Source organism: Corylus avellana, chromosome 9, assembly GCF_965113065.1.
Source record: "Corylus avellana chromosome 9, dhCorAvel1.hap1.2, whole genome shotgun sequence".
In the NCBI taxonomy this organism is placed as follows: Eukaryota; Viridiplantae; Streptophyta; class Magnoliopsida; order Fagales; family Betulaceae; genus Corylus; species Corylus avellana.
The window spans coordinates 3,430,723-3,453,522 of NC_142498.1; the positions used below are offsets into that span (position 1 = coordinate 3,430,723).

General features: G+C 35.1%; 1 protein-coding gene and 1 pseudogene across 2 annotated transcripts; both read left to right on the plus strand.

Moving 5' to 3' along the window:
* Window positions 1-115: 115 nt before the first annotated feature.
* Window positions 116-5,064, plus strand: LOC148583588 (putative wall-associated receptor kinase-like 16; annotated as a pseudogene).
* Window positions 5,065-8,539: 3,475 nt separating this feature from the next.
* Window positions 8,540-12,619, plus strand: LOC148583589 (putative wall-associated receptor kinase-like 16). 2 transcript variants are annotated; one of them, XM_088519369.1, is made up of 4 exons: window positions 8,555-9,440; window positions 9,606-9,776; window positions 10,904-10,912; window positions 11,386-12,619. In XM_088519369.1, exons 1-4 carry the CDS (start codon window positions 8,555-8,557, stop codon window positions 12,591-12,593), a joined length of 2,274 nt encoding a protein of 757 aa, XP_088375495.1. In that variant the 3' UTR covers window positions 12,594-12,619. The 2 variants fall into 2 exon arrangements, with proteins under 2 accessions (XP_088375496.1, XP_088375495.1); XM_088519370.1 differs by lacking the exon at window positions 10,904-10,912 and having other exon boundaries at window positions 8,540-9,440.
* Window positions 12,620-22,800: the final 10,181 nt, after the last annotated feature.

Sequence of the window (22,800 nt, forward strand, 5' to 3'; positions counted from 1 at the left end):
CTTTATGACTTTTGGAACATCATGGGGCTAAATCGAAAACAGCTGGTAGTTTGGGGGGCTTTTTTATATTTTTCCCAAGAAATTAAGACTAAATTATACAACAACAAAAAAAAAGGTAAGCCATGGCTTTGCATGCAATGCTTTTGCCACAAAAATTGCTACTTGGTGCCTTCGTTTTAGCAGCAATAGCAGCATCTCAACCTGATTCGAGCTGCAACGACACATGTGGAAATGTTAGTGTTCCGTACCCATTTGGAACAAGAGAGGGATGTTTCCTTGATCCTTCTTTTCTCATCACATGTAACGACTCGTCCGGGACTCAACAACCATTTCTGGGCGAAACTAATATGCCTGTCCGCAACATATCATTATTGGATGGTGAACTGCGTGTCTCAACCATCATAGCTAGTGATTGCTACAACGAGTCGGGGCTACTTGTCCATTACATCGACTCCAACTTAACATTGTCAAAGTTTTTTATCTCATATACGAGGAACAAGTTCACTGTCGTCGGTTGCGACACTTACGCGTATATTGGCGGTTCAGGGGTACACAACTGCTTGAGTGCACTTGATGCATACTGTGACCACATTGACAGTGTGGTTAACGGGTCTTGCTCCGGCATTGCCTGTTCCCAGACTTCTATCCCAGAAGGACTATCGAGTTTGAATATTAGTGTTTATAGCTACGAGAACCACTCCGCAGTACGCTGTACGCAGCTTCAATCCATGTGGTTTCGCTTTTGTAGTGGATGCAGAAGCATACAACTTTTCCTTCTCAGATCTTCAACAATTGGAGAACACAGAGTCCTTTCCCCTAGTGCTTGATTGGACAGTCGGAAATGAGACATGCGAAGATGCTCAGAAAAATACGACAAGCTATGCATGTAAGGCGGAGGATAGTTATTGTTACAACTCCACCAACGGTCCTGGGTATCGTTGCAATTGCTCCACTGGTTTTCAGGGGAACCCATACCTTCCTGATGGTTGCACAGGTAATTAATTAAATACCTTTCGTTTGGTAAGTTTTTTTTTTTTTTTTCCCTCGATTTAGTCGGTTGGGATTGTAATATTTAAAGTGCTACACATTTCAAGTTGATTTTCAAATTATGTATTACTATTTAATGAGATTTATTATTTGCACATGTATTTTACAAGTTACTTGGCGTTGGTAAATTAGCAAAGGATTGTATCACTACCTTGTGACGGCCTGCGTTACTGTTTTTCAGATATTGATGAGTGCAAGAATCCAGGGAGCTGCGATAATAAGACTCAAATATGCAACAACTTTCTTGGGGGTTTCAATTGTGCTTGTCGCAAGGGGTACGAAGAAGATGAGAGCGGAAAAAGTTGCCGTGCAAAAGTGAACCAATCTAGGGTTATCATTATTGCTTTGGGTAAGTACTAATTAAGACTTTTATTATTTATTTATTTATTTTGTGTTTGCTTGATAATTTATTCAAGTACGTACTACCCCACGTATATGGGATTGTTATTAGGTTTGTCACTCTGTTGAATTTCATATAAACTTAGATAGCCTCATCAAGAGGGGGAGAGTTTTGAGGTTCACCTTTACCGAACCGATAGATTTCATGATCACGCCCTAAACTATTCGGGATAGGCCAGGCAGTAGGCTTAAGATCAACGTACAGGCTAATGAATTCGAGCAGCCTAATACCATCTTCCTCCATGCTTGTTGGCGTGGTTTGCATGGATCAAAATTCTTGACTTTAAGACAGAAGTATATGTGGTAGATGTAGATGTCGAATCCATCGGCACAAATAAATATCAAAACCGACAAAGCTGTGAACTGAAAAAGACGTCTTAATTAATGATGATTCAAATTAAGTTCAATGTGACGTATATCTGGAAATTTAATGCTAGGGTTGAGTTCTTAAAATATAAAAATTTAAAAGGGATAAATACTAAATACCTCCATAGGATTTCACAACTTTATTTTTTCTCTCATGGGGTTTCATTTTTATCACAGGAGGTCCCTGTGGTTTTGATAAATGACCAAGTTAGTCCATCCGTTAGTTCCTAAAGGAATTTCACGTTGACCAATCAAATATTGACATGTGGCACCTACTTAATTTTTTTAAAAAAAAAAATTAGAAAAAAAGGAAAAAAAATTAGGGGTGGCTCCTTGGCCATTTGGGGCCACCCCTTGGGTGCCCAAGGGGGTGGCCGAAACGACCCCCCATGGGTACTGGGGGTGGCCTAGGGGGTGGCCGAAGCCACCCCCAATGGTGGTTGGGGGTGGTTTCTGGCCACCCACTTGGCTCCAAAGGGGTGGCCATGCCACCCCCTTGGGCACCTAGGGGGTGGCCAAGCCACCCCCATCCGACCAGAGATCGATGGCCACAGTCAATTTTTTTTCTTTTTCTTGTTTTTTTTTAATTAAAAAAAAATTAAATAAGTGCCACATGTCAACATCTGATTGGTTCACGTGGAATTCCGTTATGTCAACTAATGGATAGACTAACTTGGTCATTTATCAAAACCACAAGGACCTCCTGTGATAAAAATGAAACCACAGGAGAGAAAAAATAAAGTTGTGAAACCCCAGGGGGGTCTGAAGTATTTAACCCAATTTAAAATTTAAAATAAATATTGATTTAACTTGATATTGGAGTAAAGTTTTTAGTTCAAACTTTGTCTTTATTATTTATCTTATATTTTAATTAAATAATTACATCTTAACTTTTACTTATTAAATAAGTGTTTGAACTTATAAGTTAGGGCACATGATTTTTTCTAGGTTATTTGAACCGGAGAGCATCAAGTTAAGTGAGGAGGGTTTGAAAAAAAATGTTAAAATATTAATTAAATAATTAAATATATTATTCACTGATCTTAGTAGTTGTCTTAGGCTCCTGATCGATTTTTTTTTTTTCCCTCTTGTTAATATTCAACTCATCGATAACAAAATGATGATCTCCAAAATAATCCATCGATTCTTTTGCCCTTCAAAATTTTCTAGAACACTTATGGCAATCGTCAGTTTTATTTAATAAAGGCTTTTCCTTCATTGATGCGGGAAGAAATGAAGAACAATAAAAGAAAAGATCGAAAGAAAGCCAACACTTGTACTTAAGAGTACTCACAGCAATTTCGCATTGATCTCGGAGGTCAAGTAGCCCGGATCGACCCCAGAGACTTCGGATCCCGGTCCGAATACTTGGCCTCTAAGCCTATGTCTCTTCAGCTAAACGATGTTGTGGACTCATCCAATTAAGCACAAAGAAAAGAGGACGCCAAAGGCGAACCAAGCATATCTCGGGTCGGAGTTTTTGATTGCTGTAAAGACCAAGAAGGCGGCTCCGAAGAGTTTCAAAACCAAACGGCCCAACTGCCGACGAACAATGCTCCGGCACCAAACGACTCCAAACAGCTCCGGCACGAAGAAGGCAGCGAGAACCAAAGGAGAAGGGGAATTTTCTTGAACGAACTCGAAGAAGAACGTGAGAGGAGAGAGAACGTGGTTTTTATGATTTAATAAAGCATGGAGCAGCTCCAGTGCTAGATATTTACTAGATATATGCTTTTGTGGCTTCAAGAGATATTCTCTTAAACAAATTTAAATCGAGTCATTTTCATCGAATATATACATGTGACATATAAATCATTTTCATAGAATACATGTGACGTATTTCGTTTCCACCGATCTAAATGCATGTTTGAACATACGTAGGTATCTACATAGGCCTCTTAGCACTAGTTGTGGGAGGTTCTTGGATATCTTGGGTACTGAAAAGAAGAAAGCTTCTCAAGCTCAAAGAAAGATTCTTCAAACAAAATGGTGGATTAATGTTACAACAAAAACTCTCGAGTCATAGAGGGTCGGTCAAGACAGATAAAATCTTTAGTGCAAAAGAGCTTGAAAATGCCACCAACAACTACGACAAGAGTAGAGTCCTTGGTCAGGGAGGCTATGGAACTGTTTACAAAGGAGTGTTGCCAGATAACAAAGTAGTTGCCATTAAGAAGTCCAAAATCAGTGATCAGAGACAAATTGAGCAATTCATAAACGAGGTGGTTGTGCTTACCCAAATTAATCATAGGAATGTGGTTAAGCTATTAGGTTGTTGCTTAGAAACAGAAGTGCCCTTACTAGTTTATAAATTCATCACAAACGGGACTCTTTCTGACCACATTCATAATAAAAGCCTATCATCCTCACTTTCATGGGAAAAGCGTTTGAAGATAGCAGCTGAAACTGCAGGAGCACTTGCATACTTGCACTTTTCAGCTTCTATGCCAATTATACATAGGGATGTGAAAACTACAAATATATTGTTAGATGATAACTACATGGCAAAAGTGTGACTTTGGAGCTTCTAGGTTGGTACCTCTTGATCAAACACAATTAACCACTTTGGTGCAAGGAACTTTCGGGTACTTGGATCTCGAATATTTCTATACTAACCAACTAACAGAAAAAAGTGATGTTTATAGCTTTGGCGTTGTTTTGGCAGAGCTATTAACGGGAAATGAGGCACTCTCTTTCAATAGGCCCGAAAGTGATCGAAATCTGGCAATGTACTTTGTTTCCGCAATAAAAGAGGATCGCCTGCTTGAAATTCTTGAGGATCACATTGTGAATGAAGGTAATATTGAAGAACTAAAGGAAGTTGCTAATCTTGCAAAAAGGTGCTTAAGGATACGAGGGGAAGATAGGCTTTCAATGAAGGAAGTGGCAATAGAGTTGGAGGGATTAACAGTTATGGGGAAGCATCCATGGGGAAAGGCCGATATCTACACGGAAGAGACTGAGTACTTGCTCGATGTCCCTGCACACTCTTTCAACATTGATGTTGGCACTTCTACTCGTGGGTATGATAGCATGCCAAACCAGCTACTAGAACCACTGGATGATGGTAGATAATTTATTAGTGCATGGTGATGCAGACGACAAGTTATTGGGTCTTATAATTTTATTTAGGTTTTATTAGTTGTAATTTATGTTTATTTTAATTTTCAAGAGTCAAAGTATTTTGTAATTCAATAAATGGGTGTTTTCCTATATTATTTTTGGTAATTCAATAAATGGAAACAAATTATTTTGCACTAGAGCGTTGCCTTAGGGTTTAATTGTTAGTTTATTTAAGCATGCTTTGTACTCCAATGGAGAAAAACTTTGATGGAATAAAATTATGAAAAAGGGATTTTCTCTTCTATCTCTTTATCTACCCAGTTTCTTCTCTTTTCTCTCCTTTTCCCATCTTCTCTCTTTCTATCTTCTTTATTAATTTTCTACTCTTTTTGCCCTAATTTCACATTGTATTGTCGTGATCAATGTTTATCCCGCGTCACAAGGTTATATATACGCCTGCATCATATGATGAAATCAATTATATATTGATATATCTCTTGTTTAGCTATATATAGGTAGTGAGACCAAGTGATGAAAGAGATGTGCAATTGTTTTTTAAACTAGAAAGTTATATATGTAGCACAGTAACAGGCAGGTCGAACCAGAAACAATTTATGGGAAAAGGAACATGCATCGCTGCTATAGATATAGTAATTAATATCATCTAGTACTTATGCTACTTTCTGAGATTGAGTTTGAATTTAATCATCTGACTTTAAAATTCTTTGGAAGCTGCAACAGTAAAATTATCAACTTCTAATTGAAAACATAAAAAGGTATGATAAAATATTTCATTCTCCCTCAAATGGAGCTATAATTAATGCAAAGACCCCAAATTCGAAAGAAGCATGATTGAATAATCCCTGTTACTGTTCAATAAATGATATGATATTGTCTTTGTCACTAAAAATTATGTCTTGATTTAGAAGCAAGCATATACCTCCATGTTCCTTAATTATTGCATTATTTGCTATAATTCCCAGTTGCAGAATGAATATATATAGACATGCCCGGCCCTCGATCTATTATCATCAGCTTGTAACTACACAATATTAGCACATAGAATAGAAGAAACCAAACTCCACAATGCACCCAAATATCTCCAACTCGTGGAGGTCCTAATTATGTTTTAATTTCAAGAATTTGTGCACAAGTCTGATGTTATCTACCAGAAATTGAGGCCAGCCCATGCTCAAATTATTAATTGTATTATGCGTCAAATCTAAATTAAATGATTATCACCATGATAATTAATTTGCGTTTTTTTTTTCGTCTTATATCTGCATGCAAAAAAAAAAAAATTAAAAATTAAAAATAAAACCTCATATATATATATATATATATATATATATAAATCATAATTATTTTTAAAGTAAAAAGGACAAACCATTTTCAATTGAGATTTTGGTGAGATCTGGTCCCAAAAAAGTTTTGCTCAATCTCTATGTTGCACTTTTTTGGCAATTCTTAAGGTACAAAGAGCTTGAAAGATTCATCTTATGACAAAACATAAACACGAGAAGATTGAACTATAGCACCTAGCAATTGGAAGTTGGACGAAAAACACAATCCTCTATTTGTCAAGAGGTTTGAGCCTTTTCATTTTCTTTGGCAAGATATTTTCTTAGCCGAAAATAAAAGATTACGTAACCTAATTCCTGTATTCTTAAATATTATTAAAGAAATTAACATTGATAAAAAAAAATATTCTTCATAAATACTTAGCCAAAAATAAATATACTCAACGCATGTTTCACTTAAAAGGCTTAAACGTGACTAATTGCAAGTTCAAAATGGACAATTGTCACAAATTTAGCCAATTCTCTCGAAGGATTATAGCTCCAGAACTCTAATATATATCAAGCTTCCAACAGTTGATCTAATTCTAAATAAAATAAAATAAAATATTTTACCCCTTGTCTTTATTTGTTCTAACAGTTGTTCAATGGTTATCTGCCTACTGCTATTGCTTATATAGATTGTAGACTTTAGCGCGGACCCTAATCAACCAAAATATATTATATTACGAAGCAGCAACGTGAACCAATTGGTTTTCTAAAAGCGATAGAGAAAATTCACTTTCCTTTATGTGGTGGTAATTCACGTGGTGTACAGTTTATCTCCCCCAAATCTTTAATCTACGGGGTTGACGTTGACTAATCTATGTCTTTGTGTTAGGTCTTTGTCATCACATGTAGCGTGGTAGTAGCCAGTACAGTCGTCTGCGGCCCATCCACCAATCAGGAATTCGGTTCACTAATCCATGGTAATCATCGTGTCACGTGGATGATTAATCCAAGGTCATGACAACAACAAGAGACTTCCGCCATCTATTCCCATCGGGAAGTTTACAAAATACCAACTCAATTAAGATCACCCAACCAATAACCTTATAATTACAGTCAACCCAATTTTAATATTAAATGTGCCAACATGTCCGGATTTGTTAGGTAAATATAAAGCTTTGTAATTGTTGGGGTCTGACTTGGATGTATTGCATTGAGCTTTATTTCTCTTCGTATATGGGGAAATTTTGATTGTTGGGATGACCCAGAGCCAACAGACCCATGTTGGCTCTGTATGTTTTGTGTTCTATTATAGTGCTTTGCTAAAAGTGTGGTTGTAATTAATTGTTGTTTGGTTCAATGAAAATTTTTATTTATCCAAACAAAAAATGTGCCACCATGAATCTTAGATCGAGCAAACTCTCTCGCTTGAACGGCCTTCAAGCGAAGGTGAATCGAACTTGGGTACTTAAAAAACAAAAAAAAAACAAAAAAAAAAACATTCGTACTTTTCTCTTTATTTCTTCTTCCAACAGTTTGTTCAATGACTATCGCCTGCTGCTACTGCTTAAAGGAGATTTTAGACTTTAGCCCGAACCCTAATCAACCTAAATATATTCTATTATGGAGCAGTTAAGTCAACCAATTCACATAATAAACCTTTAAAATTAAAAGCATGCCCGCTTTAATTAAAAACTTGCATGCCAGATGGCTCCTTCCTTATAATGTCGTGGTAGTTCACAATGACATGGCCCATGGGTGTAAACAGTTGTTGAGACATTTGGGTCTCCAAAATCTATCCTATAACATACGTGGTTGACTAACTAATCAGGCCTTTGTCATCACGTGTATATATACCTTTCCCCGTTTCCATGTTTGAATAGAAAAAAAAATAAACAATATTGTTGCTTTATTTGACCCTTTTTTTTTTTTTTTTTTTTTTTTTTGGGCTCTTGCGTTAATATGCTCTGGGTCAAGCCCGAAACCACCTTTCCGTCAAATTAATAACGAGTAACAGGGGAAGACCAAACCCATTGTTCTAGAAAGAGAGGCTTTGCTTTTTCTTTAAAATTTATTCTCTCCCTCCAAATAGCACAAAAAAGAAGAAGAAATCATTGAGGATGAAAGAACGGTATTAAAAGAGGGTGAACACGCGTGCTATTAAAAAAATATGGACCAGATACATAGCACTTTAAAAGTATTGAAACTTAATTTAATACCAAATTTGTAAGAATTTCATGAATTTCCTGTCTATTTCTTTACTATTTCACATGTACAGCCATACACAAGTGCTTGCCAGTTGCCATATATAAAGAGGGGGTGATTCAAGGTTGTCGGCTGCACAAAGAAAGACCGAGTTTAACAAAAGAAAAGAGACACAGAAAAGGCAAGCCATGGCTTTCCGTGGAATGCTTTTGCACCAAAAATTGCTACTTAGTGCCTTCATTTTAGCAGCAACAGCAACAGCTCAGCCCGATTCGAGCTGCAACAAGACATGTGGAAATCTTAGCATTCCATACCCATTTGGAACAACCGATGGCTGTTACCTTGATTCATCTTTTCTCATCACTTGTAACTACACGTCCGGCGCAGGCACTCCAACACCATTTCTGCGCAAAGGTAATATACGTGTCCTCAACATATCACAGGATGGTGAACTGCGAGTCTTATCCTTGGTAGCCCGTGACTGCTACAACGAGTCGGGGCTTCGTGTCAACCGCACAAATTCCCAGTTCACATTGTCGAAGTTTCCCGTCTCATATACGAGGAACAAGTTCACTGCCGTCGGTTGCGACACTTACGCGTATATTTCGGGGGAAGTTGATGAAGGTAATTCAGAAGTAAAGAACTACACGACTGGATGTTTATCACTCTGTGACAAAATTGACAGCGTGGATAACGGGTCTTGCTCTGGCATTGGCTGTTGCCAGACTTCTATCCCAGAAGGGTTAAGAGATTTGACTACTACAGTTCGGAGCTTCAACAACCACTCCGCAGTACTCGGGTTCAATCCTTGTGGTTTCGGTTTTGTGGTGGAAGAAAAAGCCTACAACTTTTCTCCCTTAGATCTTAAAAGTTTACAGGATAGAGTGACCGTTCCCGTGGTGCTTGATTGGGCAGTAGGAAATGACACATGCCCGGATGCTCAAAAGAATTTGACGAGCTATGCATGTAAGGCTGCACATAGTGAATGTTACAATTCCACCAACGGTCCAGGGTATCGTTGCAATTGCTCCGGTGGCTTTCTGGGGAACCCATACCTCCCCCATGGTTGCTTAGGTAATTAAATACCTTTCGTTTCGCAAGCTTTTTTTATTTTTATTTTCTCTAGATTTTGGCTGAGTTTACTCTGTTGGGATTGTAATATTTACACGTACATGTTTATTACACATTTGTTGTCGTTGGTAAATGAGCATAAAGGTTGTATCGTTACCTATGTTTCAGATATTGATGAGTGCAGCAACAATCTAGACAACTGCGATAAAGAGACTCAAATATGCAACAACTTTCCTGGGGGTTTCAATTGTTCTTGTCGTGAGGGGTACGAAGGCGATGGAAGCGGAACAAGTTGCCGTGCTAAAGTCAACCAATCTAAGGTTATTAGTATTGCTTTGGGTAAGTACTTGACACTTACATTATTTATTGATTTCTTTTTGTTTTTACTTGGTAATTTATCGAATTATTACTAGCTCCATCAAGTATTGAAAGCCTTGTTATTAGGTTGTTTAAATTTCATACAAATTTGGACAATTTAAAAATAAAAAATTACGGAATCCACTTATCTCAACTAGCAGATAGCTAGGTTTTACATTTTACACTACTACTCAAAACAGGGTAAACTTGACATTCACTCCCCTCCCCCTCTCTCTTAAGATGCACAAAATTTCAAGCAGTCTAATAAGACCAAGTCTTCGTCCGTATTGTTGGCGTGGGAGTATGGTTTGGTTCAAAGTCGTTGACTTTAAGACCAATCATGCAGGATATTTTGCTAGATCATAGATGTATATATATCTTGTATATGTCGTGGGGATGCACTCGATCTACCGTAGGCTCGTCCTCTGGCCCTTGATGTAAATGTGGAATATTCCATCTGGACGGCGATATATCAAACCCGACCATGCCTCACTAGATAAGGCTGGTGGTCGTTCGGCAAAGTTTCTTTCTCTTGGATATTTTTTTTCTGGCTCTTAAGAGACCATGAAAGAGTGATCTTAGTATCTTTCGCTCCTTTCTCTTTTTTTTTTTTTTTTTCCCAAATATTTATATTCAACTGATGATTAAGTTATCAACAACAAAATGAAAATCTCCAAAAATAATCCACCCACTCTTTTTCCCTTCTCAATTTTCTAGAACACTTTTGGCCTTTGGCAATTTTATTTAATAAAGGCTTCCTTCATTGATTCAGAGAAAAAAGAAGAAGAAAAAAATAAAAGAGAGACTACGTACCCTTCTAACTTAGAAAGCAAAAATTATAATAACCGTCCGTAACAATCTAGCCTTTATTTTTAAGAAAGAGCTTAAAATCAAAATTCTTGGCTTAGGCAATGTGGAGTCTAGTTTTGTATCCGACCCGATTCGATATTAGAAGACCTACAGTTTAAATTGGATTTTTTTTTAGGCTTCGTCCATAGAGTAGAGGCTTGAGTGTATCAGCCCAAGCCGGAGTGCTCATGGCCGGATAAGCCTCGCAGTCATGGTGCTTTGACCCAGTTGGGGGTCTAATTTCAAGGTTTTTTTTTTAGTAGGGTTGTGTGCGAGTTTATATATCCTTGGATATTCACACCTCCTATTTTTCTCGAAAATAGTAAAATCTTGTTAAAATTCTGTGGACATAGCCATTAATGATGAATCATATAAATATCTGTGTTTTGTGATATTACTTTTTTTAGTGTTATTAATTTTTTGCATTTCACCAATTCTAGAAAATATGATTAATTTCCTAACATTCTAAACTAACAAAGAAACGTTAAGGTTTTAAGAAAGAAAAGACGACACCTCAAAACTTGGTTCACCACATCTACTTTTATAGACTTCTATTTTATAAATTACGTATGTTTTACTTTGATATATAAATTGGACAAGAACAACATAGTTCGCCATGCATGGTAAGTGTCATGTATGCTATATGCGGCATCACTAGCTACGTTGTAAAACAAATGTCGCCTATATATTTTGTTTCCATTAATCAAAATGCATGCATGTTTGATTCTTTGGACATGCGCAGGTATCAGCATAGGCCTCTTATCACTGGTCGTAGGAGGTTTTTGGATATCTTGGGCACTGAAAAGAAGAAAGCTTCTTAAGCTCAAAGAGAAATTCTTCAAGCAAAATGGTGGATTAATGTTACAACAACAACTCTTAAGTCACAGAGGGTCTGTGGAGACAGATAAAATCTTTAGAGCAGAAGAGCTTGAAAAGGCCACCAACAACTACGACAAGAGTAGAATCCTTGGCCAGGGAGGCTATGGAACTGTTTACAAAGGAGTGTTGCCGGATAACAAAGTGGTTGCCATTAAAAAGTCTAAAATCAGTGATCAGAGTCAGATTGAGCAATTCATAAATGAGGTGATTGTGCTTACCCAAATTAATCATAGGAATGTGGTTAAGTTATTAGGTTGTTGTTTAGAAACAGAAGTGCCCTTACTAGTTTATGAATTCATTACAAACGGGACTCTTTCTAACCACATTCATAATAAAAGCCTATCATCCTCTCTCTCATGGGAAAAGCGTCTGAAGATAGCGGCAGAAACTGCTGGAGCACTTGCATACTTGCACTCTTCGGCTTCTATGCCAATTATACATAGAGACGTGAAAACTACAAATATACTTTTAGATGATAACTACATGGCAAAAGTGTCTGATTTTGGAGCCTCAAGGTTGGTACCTCTTGATCAAACACAGTTAACTACTTTGGTGCAAGGAACTTTTGGATACTTGGATCCCGAATACTTCCATACTAGCCAACTAAAAGAAAAAAGTGATGTCTATAGCTTTGGTGTTGTTGTGGCAGAGCTATTAACGGGAAAGGAGGCACTATCTTTCAATAGGCCCGAAAGTGATAGGAATCTAGCAATGTACTTTGTTTCTGCAATAAAAGATGATCGCCTGCTTCAAATTCTTGAGGATCACATTGTGAATGAGAGTAGTATTGAAGAGCTAAAGGAAGTTGCTAGTCTTGCAAAAAGGTGCTTAAGGGTAAGAGGGGAAGATAGACCTTCTATGAAGGAAGTGGCAATGGAGTTGGAGGGATTGACAATTATGGGGAAGCATCCATGGGGAAAGGCTCATCTCTATACAGAAGAGACTGAATACTTGCTCAATACCCCTACACACTCTTTCAACATTGATGTTGGCGCTAGTTGTTCTACTACTGATTACGATAGCATGAGGAACAATGTACTAAAACCAGTACTAGATGATCATGGCAGATAATTTATAAGTCTATGGTGATGCATAATGGCAAGAGTAAATTATGTTATGTAATTTATTTAGGATTTATTAGTTTTAATTCAATAAATGGGCGGTGCCCAAGGCTATTTTAGGTAATTTAATAATGGTGTTATCCTATTATCTATGTTAGGTAAGTCAATAATGCGGCCGGCATTGCCCTTGCATGAGTTTAGTCAAGAGTCTATTTTTTTTAAGCATGCTTTGTACTCTAATGTGATTGTACGTCTGTTTCATTTTCTTTCTCTTCTCCCCTCTTCTCTCTCTTTCTTTCCCGTCTTTTCTCTTTTTAGCTTCCTCTTTTAAGTTTTTTCTCCTCTTTTTGTGCTAATTTCACTGTGTATTGTCGTGATCAGTATTTGTCCAACATCACATGGTTATATATGTATCTGCATCTGTGGATGAAATCACTTATTGATATATCTCTTGTTTAGCTATAGGCAGTTAGACTAGATGATGAAAGGGAGGTGGAATTGAACTTCTATATGCCTAATATTATTATTTTTTAGTTTCTCGCGTTTATGGTTTTTCCATAAGATGAATCTTTTAAGCTCTTTGCACCTTAAGAATTGCCAAAAAAGAGCAGCAGACAGATTGAGTAAAACTTCTTTGGGACCAAGTCTCAATTCAAAATGGTCTATCTTTTTCTTTAAAAAAAATTATGAGCTTTTTTTTTTTTTTTTTTTTAAATTACATGATTTTTTTTTAAAAAAAAAAAAAAATAGTTTTTTTGTAGGCAAATGTGAGATAAAGAAAAAAGAGTCCAAATCAACTCATAGAGGTAGAAATAGGTTTTCCTTCGTTTAAATCTAATTTTATTTTTTATAATTAGATAGTTAATTATTTTTAGAAAAACTTTGTTTTTTTTCTTAATTGTGAAATTTTTTTTTTATTATTTTTTATTATTTTTTTAACTTCATAAAACATGGTTTCTAATAAATTAAACTACCTTAAATGATGATGTGGTTTACTAGTATAAATAATTTTTGAAATGTGCAGTTTGTTACTGTTCAAACGATTATAAATAATTTTTGAAAAATTTGGTGCTCAAAATTGACTCTTATAACAACCACACACATCCAAAAACTTCAAAAAATTTCTCTCTCACCCACCGACACACTTAAAAATTAATTTTTTAAAAAAAATAAAAAATGGAGACAGCCACCCCTGGGGAGGGGGTGGCCACGCGTCACCCCCATTATTTGTAGTGCAAAGCAATATATCATAATAGCATTAAGAAAAATGTTAAGCTTGCAAACAAATTTTATAAAAAAATATTTACAACATGATGTGGCATATAATATGATTAGATTTTTGAAAAGTTGAATTTATCTCATTTCTAATCATGATGTTGTGCCATATTATGATGTAAAAAAATTGTTTGTAAACCTAACATTCATCTATTATTAATATTTACTCTTATGTGCAACCCTACACGAATATTATAAGTTTGCAACGATACTAAAGAAACTATATCAAATGGAAAACGAGAGCGCGAGTCATCTTTCAAAACTTCGTTACCCGAGCACCTCGTCACTTCGCACGTTGAACACTTCTCTCAAGCCAGTGTTGACTTCGATAAGAATTTTTTTTTTTTTTTTTTTAATCGCATTTTGATTAATTTCTCACTTATATTTGATCGCTTGAATTTATTAAGGCACACGACAAGGAGACAAAATAACGGCTATGAACAGTGTAATAATGGCTAGTAACAGTGTCACACCTCATGTATAAATAAACCATCATTTATATTGAGATGGAATCAAGGGAAAATTGTAATCTCTAATATTACACTGTGTTCTTCCTCTCTCCCTCTCCTTACCTTCTTCAATATTTTCAATATTCTACAAACTTCCATAGAATTCCCTAAATGTGACTTATTTAATGATGTGGTGCCGACATAATTTTAATACTCAAACATCTAGCCGTGATAATACCCACAAAAATGGATCCCCATCTAGTAACTCTTTGTTTTTTTGTTTTGTTTTATTATTATTATTATTATTGTCTGTGCAATGCGTCCAAGTAATTTTTACTGTAAATAAATGCTTTCGTCTTGACATGAACAAGAATTATGGACCCATAAATCCAACAAATGAGCCGATTTGGCAACCTATTCCTTTAAAAAAAAAAAAAAAAATCAAATCAAATTTCTTTCTTCACCATATTAAACAATTTTTTCATTTTTTTCTTATAAAAAATTCAAGATTTCTTTTTCATTTATATTACATCAATTAATTTTAATTTTAATTTTTTTATTTTAAAAAGTCAAATTTCTTCTTTTTTCATTAATTATCCAAAAACCTCGAGATGCAAGAATTTTCGCCCATGGACTGACACGTGGCTCAAGCCTAATTTCTCCTTAGCATTGGTCATTCAACTAACTGGTCAATTTTTTTTGTCCGACAACGGCGGCTTTCGCGCGCTATTTAACTGTCCATGATATTACGCTTGTTGCTTTTTTTGTCTTTCTTTTATTGTAAATCAACATTTAAGAGAAGAAAATGCTGTATTTTTCTGTTATTCTTCTCATGTCCTCTTGATCTACTACAAAAATTATTTTATAAAAAATAAAAAAGAAACTTTGCAAGAGCTAAAAGCCACGAGCATTGGGATTCGTTCCTTGCATTTGACTAGCCACGTGTGATGATGAAGAGTCGGCCATTAATACAGAGATGTTTCCAAATATGTATAGATTAAAGCCACGCTCTCCCCAAACATAGCTCTTGATATCGAAGGTTCATTATGGGAGAGGAGCCACAACGGGAACGTAGCTTGTCTAGGGGATTTGACACATGTAACTTCGAAGTTTCAGAGCTGATATTTACGAGCCACTAAATTGCTTTGCTGATACCGATGCAGGCCTTGGTTGCGGGCCTTTGGGCCTTTGGGGGCATTTGAAGCTAGTACCAGAGATCTATGTTCGCTTGGAGGTGGCTAGGTTCGGCGGTTGCTCTGCCGAAGCTGAACCCTGATCCAACACCATTTAAACAAGAAATCAGAAGAGTAAATGGTTACCACAAAAATAATTAATTGAGACTGAATCTTTAGGTTAATTTAATGCTTTTGAAGGGGAGAATCTTTTGCCATTAAGGATGGTCAATGGAATTGGAGGCCTGCTCGATCTGATTAGCTTGTTGATATTCAAAGTAAATTGAGTCTGGTTTTTGATAAGAAAGACACTCCAAAATGGACAATTTCAAAATCTTGTTAAGTTTTCTTGTTCAGATACTTGAAATGACAGTCAGGTAAAAACAGAACATTGTGGAGAGGTGGTCTTTGGTTTGGTTTCCTTTTTCCATTCTTAAGCAGGCCTTTGTCTACTGGAAGGAAGCTCTTAAGCTATGGATTTCAAGGTGATGTGAAGTGTGTTTTCTGTGTGGTATTAGTAGCAGAGTGTGTAAACTTGTTATGGAGCTGTGTAAACTAGTTTCAGTGGGGGCAAAATGATGAAGGCTTATCTTTGTTGGATGGTTCTCTGTTCTACAGCTTTTCATATTTGGAGAAATAGAAATGCTTTGCCGACATGGAAATCATACATGGACAGAGGAGCAGCTTATAAAACAGATCAAATGGAAAGTCAATATTTGGTTTATTACTAAATGTAAATCCAAGAAGACCAAAGGAAATGTTGTTCTATGTAGTGCTTGGGGTATGGATATATAGAATTATGGTATGAATTCTTTCTGCAGAGGCTTTTTTTTTTTTTTTTTTTTTTTGTTTCTTCTGATTTGCATACTGTGATATTGTTTATGTTGGTATATAAGGTTGGGTTTTTACAGGGATTATAATAACTTTAGTTTTGCTAAAGCTTTTCTTTGTATACTGTTTCATTGTTATATATATAAAACTTCAGGTTTAGACTTTTGGATTTAAGTTATATCCTTCCTAACATAGTCTATTAATGTCTCACTTGAAAACTTGTATATATTTATATCCCCAACAAAAACCCAATAGGTGTCCTGATAATTGACAAAGAACTTATTTTGTTTTACTATGTTTGTTGGTGTAGATCTATTTGTTAATAATTTCATGGAGAAGTTTGAGAGAGAGAGAGAGAAAGCTTGATCAATCAAAAGGCAAGGCCCAATTGATCAAAAGGATGAGATGTTGCTTAGTACTAATTCTTGAAAGTTTCAATCGCTAGTTTGATCAATCGAAATTATGAGATCTATTTAGTACAGATTCCCAAGAGCTTCGATCATCGTTAGTTCTATCGAGAATGTGATTTTTTTTTATCGACTGAAATTAAATGTTTGATCAATCAAACTTGCGATAAGGGAGCCACTTATTATATAACTGTCATATAACTTGATGATGTAACAGTGAAAATCAGTTATTGGATAAGTACTTGTAAAAACAAAAGATATACTTATTTTTATTGTCAAGTCATCTCAATTGTATGATAATGTATATCAATCTATTAAATAATATTATTATTTTCAAAAATCAACAGCTAACAGACTGGTTTACTAACGCACTTGATCAATCACAAATTGATTATCTTTTTCGCAAGTCGGGTGTTATGAATACAACGCGATGACACAATTAAGGAAAACAAACAAATCCTCTTCTTCAAACATGGAAAGCAATTGTCCTCCATCAAATAGGGATGTCAAAAATTACCGGGAAATCGGAACTGGAACCGGAAAACCGGGAAACCGGAAACCGGGGTCCCGGTTCCGGTTCCAGTTTGAAAAATCCAAAAACCAGGTACCCCGGTTCTAGTACCTGGTTTTTACCAGGAATACCGAAACCGGGTTTTTATTTTATTTAATAATATTTATATATTATTATATTTATATATTAATATATATATATTATATATATTAATATTTTTACCACTTAGGTTTAGGTTTAGGGTATTTTAAAAAAATTAAATTTTTTTTTCTAAGGCCCAAATATGCAAAAACATTGATTTTTTTTTTTTGGATTTTTGGACTTTTTTAGGTTTATTTTTTAATTATTTGGAACAATCACAACAAAGCCCCTTTAATTTAGACAAAGAAACTAATAATTTTTTTAAAAATGGGCCAATTTATGAAAAAAAAAAAATAGACTTATTTTAGGCCCAATACCTAAAATAAGCCCAAAAACCAATTTTTTAAAAAAACTGGTTACTGGACCGGGTAAAACCGGAACTGGCCGATAACCAGAACCCCAGTTAACCGGATCCCCGGTTCCGGTTCCGGTTTCTCAAAACTGAGAACCGGGGTACTCCAGTTCCGGTTCCCGATTTTGGCCAAAAACCGAAAAACCGGATCGAGTTGACATCCCCACCACCAAACATGCACAACAAATCTCCTTCAATGGTCATCTCCAATGAATCCTTAAATTCTACTTACAGAAGAAAACAAATTAATATTAATATTGTAATCCCTACCTGGCCCCTTGTGATTGTTTTGTAATTCTTTGTCTATATAAACCATTGCATCTAATCAAACAAAGCATGAATATAAATTATTACCCCTGTTTTTTATTTTTTTTGTTGATGCAATTTTTGGTCCACATTACTGTTTGCCAGCAATAATTCTTCATGGTCGGGTTGTGAGTGAAACTCATGTATACCTATGGTGTCCCTGAAAAATAAAACTACGGTCAGGGGTCTCCAGTTGGGGAGCCGAAGACCCTCCGACGCTCAAGTCAACGTCTTATATATGGGTAAAAATATATAATGATAATATGCTTCTTATATCCAATAATTTGTGCGTGTTGAGTGTGGTACACAAGAAAAAGAGAGAGGCAAGAAGAAAGTAAGAGTCTTTTGGAGAGAGGGAGATGCGGGAGTTAGAGGAGGAGTCTCCTGGAGGGAGGGCCAAAGGTCCCGGAGAGAGGGAGACGTTTCTCCTTTTATAAGCTAAGGTGACGCATGTTACCTTATGAATGGGTTATGGCAAAACGGTAAATAAATATAAATAGGTGGGCATATTTTCTCCTCGACATTTAAAAAAAATATATTAAATTTTTTTTCAAAGATTCAAGTGTGTGTATTATTGCAAATTTCGTTAAATCTTGACTAGGTCCTAAGTATTTTGGAAATTTTGACAACCCCTCTATTAACAAAAAATCTTAAAAATTGAAAGATTGATATATTAAATTGAGAATTTTTTAGATTCAGTAAAATAATTACAAATATGATGAAAGTTAAAAGGACTAACCAAAGTTTTCCTAAGAGGTTATCCTTTCTCTGCAAGCTTGGCAGGTGATATTCAAATTTCCTCTCTATATTTTCTCCTTTCTCACCTGATTTGTGGTAGGTGCACCTTTGCTCATATTCCCTTGCTCAACAGCTTTTGTTCTTCTTCTGTCCATTTTTCCTTTGGTATTTCTGTAAACTTAAAATTATGATGAAAATTTCCAACTACACCTGCAGAAGATGCAAAACCCCAAAATGCCATTCCATATATATTCTTTGTCATCTCAGCTTGCAAGTAAGCATAAAGGCTTTGCCTGCCTTTTGTCTAACTTGTAGGACACATGGGATCTCCACCACTTCAATTTATGCCAATTTGACAAGTAACCCAATTTGACAAGTAACCTTAACAAACAAATGGAATGTTAAGGTTGCTGTTTGAACTATTGGACATCCATTGCATGTCACAAGAATGAGGCCTAATCAATGCTCCTTTGGTGTCACTTCCTTCACATGACACAAATTTTCCAAGACGGAAATCTCTCATGACCGAAATTCGGGATCCCTCCTTATAATAGACAGTTTTATTGCATGGGATCTTTGTCCATCCGACGTCTTTTATTATTGTAAACTGCAAGCTGCAATCTTCACTCCAAAAAAGGTGCAGAATCCCTCTCATAAAGAAAGTAATAATATGTCTTGAGAATCCCTAAAGGGAATATGCTTAATATTAGCTAATGAGGGTTTGGGGGCAAACCTATCTAACATTCAGCAGCAGCCAGCAGGGAAAGTTTTACAGGTAAGATTTATGGATTGAAGCAGGAGAAGCTTTCCTATACTTAACTTTCAATTCATTGTTGCTTTCCGTTGTAGCAATTGTAAAATAATTGGTTACCTAAAATGTACACAAATAGGTCCAACGCCTGGCTAATTAGTAACTCTTGTAGTTGGCAATGGGCCGTGGAATTTAAAAGATTTAAAAATAAATAAAATCAATTAATTAACACTCAGTTTTATTTTAAAGAGAGGGAAGAAAACAAGAGGGTTAAATTATTTTCTGTGTTTGATTAATAAATAAAGAAGAAAACGAAGTTTTTTATTATTATTAATATTTTTTACTTCAAGGGACAGAAATTTACTTCAAACCAGTATGAAAGAAATATCCTTCAACTCATATAAAATAGTGCCAAGTGTCTATAAACATTTAAAATACACATTAAATTTTTAACCTCATTAATAGCTGTTTATTAATTTAGACTAAATTTAATGTATTTTTTAAATATTTACAGACACTTAACACTATTTTACATAGGTTGAAGGATATTTTTTCCAGACCAGTTTGGAATAAATTTCTGTCTAGTTCTTAAGTAAGTAAGAATATAATGCTAGACCCAAAATAAACATATTTCTGTTTACTCTTTTTTTGTACCCATTAAAAAGCCACTACTAAAAAGTAAATGAAAAAAGAATTATCATCTTTCTTTTCCTATAAAAATATTAGTTCAGGGATGGTTCAATATGAGTTACATTAGGATCTAAGATGAGAAATTTTAATAAGGTCTTTTATATATATATATATATATATATATATTTCCATTTTTTTAGGAAAAATACTAGGTAGGTTATTTTCAGTATGTTTCTGCACGATAACAAATTTTTTTAATAGTACTCTTTTCAGATCTTTTTCATTTTTAATTTATTGTTCATGATCGTTACCAATTTTCTTGTTTTTTAATAATTTTATTTTTAAATTAACCCAAGTATACGTGTAAGTAATATGATCATTAATTGGTGCATGACTTTTTTTCAGAATTAAAATTTTTCTAATCTCTAGTTAACTTCATTATCTAGTTGGCTTATGTTAGATTTTGTATTTTATATATATATATTCTATCCATATCTTTCAATATACTAATTAACCATCTTCTATTAAGTTTTTTTCCACTGTTCCAAAGAGGTAGATCAATCGACAGTAGGCTACGCCTCATAAATCGGAGGTCACTAATTCAAATCCCTTTCCTCATTCCATTGTGTGGACATGTAAAAAAAAAAAAAAAAAAAAAAAAAGTATTTCTCTACTTGGTAAATTTATGAATATATGTATTGTTAATAAATGTCTACTAACGTCATTATATCCAAATGTATCGTCATTTATAAAGACATTTGACATTTTTATATATCCATTGTCAAGAAATGCATTTTTAATCTTTTTAAGAAATGTATTAATAATGTCAAATCCTCCATAGCAACGTCGAGCGGATGGCTCCCTGAGAGAGTGAGAGAGAGAGAGAGAGAGGGAGATAATAATGAAAGAATTAATATATATATATATATATATAGAGAGAGAGAGAGAGAGAGGGAGAGAGAGAGATTAAATAATATGATGTAGAGTGCATTTAAAAAGACATTAGTTATGTCCTCAAATGGTAGATCAATCGGCTAGAGACCACGCCTTATGAAGCGTTGGTCACTAGTAGATATATCCAAAAAAAAAAAAAAATGACAATAGCTATGACAAAAAATAAACAAAGGCGAGGAGCCGACTGTAGAGAGAGAACCTCTTACCTATCTCTAATTTTTCTTCTCATTAGGGAGGAGGGAGGGTTGAACCCTCCCTCCTCCCCCCCTTCCCTCACCCCTTCTTTTGCTCTTATGCATTTTTTATTTTTTTATCTTTTGTTCTGGTCGCCTTGGGGATTTTAAATTCGATTTGATCTAAGCTAGATCTATTCATTTCGGGCTTGTTAGGCCAACGATGTGCCTCTTCCTCGTCTTCTTTAGCCTCTTCGCCACCTATTGCCGCCCTCCTTATTGCAATACTGCCACCACGCACCGACGTGGGAGCTTCACTGATGCTGCTGTTTGCTAGTTTTGCTTTTTTTTCTGTATTTTATTTTATTTTATTTTATTTTGCAGTTTATTTGTAACTTGTTTGAATAAGGTTTGTCCAGACCATTGGTTTGTAGATGTGAACAATTTTCTGGCTTTCGGGTTAAAGAGGATGAGTTCCGGCATGCGGTTTTCTACTCTCAAGGCCGAAGAATATAAGCTACTTATGTATTGAGTTGAGTTTGTTTGAAACATATCTATTGTTACAACTGAAGATTAGTCATGGGTTAGCAAATTTTGATATCATAGATAGGTTGTTATGTATGTATCTATGACTTGTAACTTTGTAATTTTGACTATGATTTTCTTAGACCTTTTGCTCTGTAATATAAGAGCTTTATGCTCATAATCCTTCATCAATTAATGAGACTGAAATAATTTCTCTTAAAAAAAAAAAAAAAAAAAGGCATTAGCTAAAAATAAAAAATAATAATAAAAGAAAGTAATACATTAACTAAAAATTAAGAAAAGTGAGTATTCTTTAATAATCTTAAGCCGCCATATCCGTTTGTCCAGACTCATAAAAATACAAATTAAAAGTTGTCATTTCTCCGCATAAACCTACAATATTAAATTAACTAAAAACATCTGAAACTTTAAAAGTATTTAATTTAATTGCTACATGAAACGACTCTTGGATTAACTTTTAGGCCACCAAATTTGTAGCTCCAATCGAACTTCGTGCTAATCAAGTGTAGCTCAAATCATTGCATATATATATATATATATATATATAGCCGTGATTTAGAGCACGCCGCGTGCTAAGCACGTCAAGCAGCAAAAATTTTTTTTTTTAATATTTTAATAAAAAAAATAAAAAAAAAAAAAAAAAAAAATTTGCCAGCGTGCTTGTGCTATTTATCTTCACCTATATATATATATATATATACCTATATATATATATATATATATGGTCGATCAGGTTGATGAACCACTTGCCAGGCAAAAAAATACAATTAGAGGGACACTCCATTGGTTTCAGTGCCTACCTTCCATTGGCATCCTTTTGGATGCCTTGTTCGTTGCTTGCTTGTGAGGTATCTTCGGATAGCTCCGGGTTTTGCCTTTGCAATTGGTTTTAGCGGCCCTTCTAGAGAGGCTCGGGTCATTTATGACCCATTGCCTATTATTTGTTTGTATTTTCTGCACTATAATTTTTGTTTTGGATAT

Coding starts and splice junctions, on each gene's coding strand:
- LOC148583589 (XM_088519369.1), top strand. CDS start 8,555: ATGGCTTTCCGTGGAATGCTTTTGCACCAAAAATTGCTACTTAGTGCC. Junction 9,441..9,605: donor CCTCCCCCATGGTTGCTTAG/GTAATTAAATAC, acceptor CCTATGTTTCAG/ATATTGATGAGTGCAGCAAC.